Source organism: Salminus brasiliensis, chromosome 6 (assembly GCF_030463535.1).
Source record: "Salminus brasiliensis chromosome 6, fSalBra1.hap2, whole genome shotgun sequence".
Classification (NCBI taxonomy): Eukaryota; Metazoa; Chordata; class Actinopteri; order Characiformes; family Bryconidae; genus Salminus; species Salminus brasiliensis.
Genome location: NC_132883.1, coordinates 45940080 through 45943443, shown reverse-complemented (window position 1 = coordinate 45943443; position 3364 = coordinate 45940080). Strand labels below are relative to the sequence as shown.

Below are 3364 nucleotides of genomic sequence, written 5' to 3'. Positions count from 1 at the left end.
AGTCTAGGGTGATATATATATATATAAAATCATGTGTTTGATATGAATATAGAAATTTTATATGGAATATTGAAGGTAAACAAAAAATAATAATTTAGGGACTACTTTTTTCCGCACTACACCCTGCACCATGTATCCCTCCACCATTTTAATGATATGCAAATGTAACTATAGGTTTTAGAGCCCAACTCTTCTCAGAACTCTTATTTTTTGGGGAGTATTTGGGAAGGATGCGCATGCGCACTGTGCACCCCTCCCTACAGGAGGACTCCCTGGAATATGGAGGCTCTCGGTGGATACCCGGCCAAGTCCAGCCAGCGTGGAAAAGCCCTGCCGGCGTTGATGAGCTTGGCAGTGTGTTTGGGTTCCCTTTATTTATTGCACACGAAGTTATCAAAGCCGAGGAGAACCCGGGACTTTTATTCTTTTGAGGTGAAGGACGCGCGCGGGAGGAGCATCTCGTTGGAGAAGTACCGTGGAAAAGTGAGCTTAAAGTGCATGCTTTTTCTTATATGTGAAAGTTGATGTGTGTAGTGTATTTGGTGCATTGTGAAATGCATGGTGTGTATATGTGTGTGTGGGAACTTTAATTTGTGCCTAAACAGGTTTAAATTGGCTTGTTGTTGGAATTTTTCCGTTCCACCTTAAATGGGATGCAGTTACATTAACCCTCATAGGCGCCTGAATGTAACTGCAGCCCATTTAAGGTGGAACGGAAAAATTCCAACAAGTACATTTCAGCCTCAAAACAAAAAAAACAGAGCACATGCACATTAATAAAGTATATATTATTAATAATAGAATCTGTATGCATCATAATAAGCTACATTTATCAGCAAAACCAGTTTATTTCTAATCGAAATGGTGTTTGTTGTGGTTGTGCCTCCAGATCTCGCTGGTTGTAAACGTGGCGAGTCAGAGCGAGCAGACCGAGGAGAACTACCGGTTCCTCCAGGAGCTTCACAGGGAGCTGGGGACGGCCCATTTCAACGTCCTGGCCTTCCCCTGCGGTCAGTACGGACAAACCGAACCCGGGACCAGCAGGGACGTGGAAGCCCACGCCAAGGCCAACTATGGGGTGACTTTCCCCATCTTCAGCAAGATCAAAATAATGGGCTCAGAAGCAGAACCTGCATTCAGATACATCACAGGTACTAGAATCGTTAACCAGTACAGTCCAGTACGCTACACCTGTGTACTGCACCCCTAAACACCTGGGCGCTGCTTCTGCAGTCCATGCTCACCTGGTTCAGGTGTATTCTCCATGTATATGGTTCTTTTAAATGGTTCTCAAAAGAACAAGGAGTGCACTATTTTTACAGGTCAGAGAACCTATTGGTTCTAGATTAAGTAAATGGTTCTTCATAGATCTGGTCATTTAAATATCCTTTTAAAATGGTTCTATAAAGAACCAGTCATTCCACTATTGTTCCTCTATAAAAAAAAAAGTCAGAGAACCCATTGGTTCTAGATTAAATGGCTAGTTGGTTATAAATATGGTCATTTAAATAACCTTTCAATTTTTTCTATAAAGAACCAGCAGTTCCACTATTGTTACAAGTCTGGTTCTAGGTTAAATAAATGTTCTTCATAGATATAGTCACTTACATAACCTTTTAAAATGGTTCTATAAAGAATCAGTAGTTCCACTATTATTAGTCAAAGAACTCTTCTAGGTTCTAGGTTAAATGACTAGTTCTTCATAAATCAGGGTTCTTTAAATAACCTTTAAATTGATTTTATCAAGAACCAGGTGTTCTACATTTGTTGTAAGTCAAGGAATCACAGGGTTCTAGGTTAAATAAATGGTTCTTCGTAGATGTGATCATTTTAAATAATCTTTTAAAATTGTTCTATTAATAAATTAAGAATTACAGTTCTTAAAAAAAACGGAGTTCCACTATTGTTCCTCTATTTTTAAGTTAAAGAACTCATTGGTTCTAGGTTAAATGACTAGTTCTTCATAAATCAGGGTTATTTAAATGACCTTTTAATTGATTCTATAAAGAACCAGGTTCTCCACATTTGTTCCTCTATTGTTACAAGTGGTTAAATTCTAGGTTAAATAAATGGTTTAATAATAAAGTGTTATATAGTAAAGACACTGGTTCAACATTGAACCTAAAATAATGACTTAAATAACTGGTTCTTCACATATATGGTTCTTTTAATAACATTGTAAAGAGGTTCTAGAAAGAACCAGGAGCTACACTGTTGTCCAGTTCCACAGGGAATGGATTAGGAACCTCTGGTCTAAAAATGGACTCGTTGCCGTGACGTTCTGCAGCTGTCTGAACACAACGGGAGTTCAGACCCCATCAGTACACTCTATTAGAGCCATTAGGCTAATGTAGAGAACCATAGTGAGGACAGATTGCCCCCCACCAGTTAGCGCTGGAGCTACTGGAAACGGACCAGTACCTTCTGAAGTGTCTTGCTCTCTGCCTCACTCTGAACCTGCTCTCTGGTTTGTCTGGTTGAACACAGACTCGGTCCAGCGAATACCCAAGTGGAACTTCTGGAGGTTTCTGGTAAACACTGAGGGCCAGGTGGTTCGGTTCTGGCGGCCGGAGGAACCCATGGAGGAGATCAGGCAGGAGGTCGCAGCGCTGGTCCGGGAGATCATCCTGAAGAAGAGACACGAACTCTGAAGATCTGAGATCTGAACCCAGATACCGAACACCGATACATGCTGATCTCAGAGCAGAGCAGAGCCTTCATACGACCTTCTGAACACTAGACGTGCTACCAAGAAGAAAGTGTGTGTGTGTGTGCGCGTGTGTGTGTGTGTGTGTGTGTTAATGAGCCCAGATGCCTGTGTTTTCCATGCTGATCATGTGCCACTTAACTGATTTTAAGGAGGTCCATTGGTCCATTTGGACAGTGTTTTTATTTGATCAACGATTAAAGAGTTTTAATGAAGCAGAGCTTCACTGACTGACTAATTAGCTCTCAGCTAACTGTGAACCACCACACCCCCTCTAGCACCTCCCACTCAATTCTATTCCAAGCCACACCCACCTCACACTGATTTATATACACCCACTTTTGTTCTGTAATTTAGAACGATATTAAAACCATCCAGGAATCGATTTCAACGTTTAGCACTCAGCATTTGATCAGCTGATCTATCGGTCCGGTCCGAGGGTACTGATCTCCTGTAGTCCTGTAGGCAGGACTGGCCTCATTCACGTCCACTATTACAGTGTTACAGTCAGATCCGCTCTGCTGTGACGGGGGAGTGAATATTACATTAAAACTCAGTTCTGTTTATAACGTCCATCCGTCCTTTTATAAATATCAAAAATGGGTTTTTAATTAATCAGAAACAACCTTCAGCTGTTTTCAGTGTTTCATTTGAAAA

At 41.1% G+C, this 3364-nt stretch overlaps 1 protein-coding gene across 1 annotated transcript; it reads left to right on the top strand.

Moving 5' to 3' along the window:
* Nucleotides 1-268: 268 nt before the first annotated feature.
* Nucleotides 269-2905, top strand: gpx8 (glutathione peroxidase 8 (putative)). Its single transcript, XM_072681173.1, has 3 exons — nt 269-483; nt 890-1151; nt 2488-2905. Exons 1-3 carry the CDS (start codon nt 280-282, stop codon nt 2649-2651), a joined length of 630 nt encoding a protein of 209 aa, XP_072537274.1. The 5' UTR covers nt 269-279; the 3' UTR covers nt 2652-2905.
* The last annotated feature ends 459 nt before the right edge of the window (nt 2906-3364 follow it).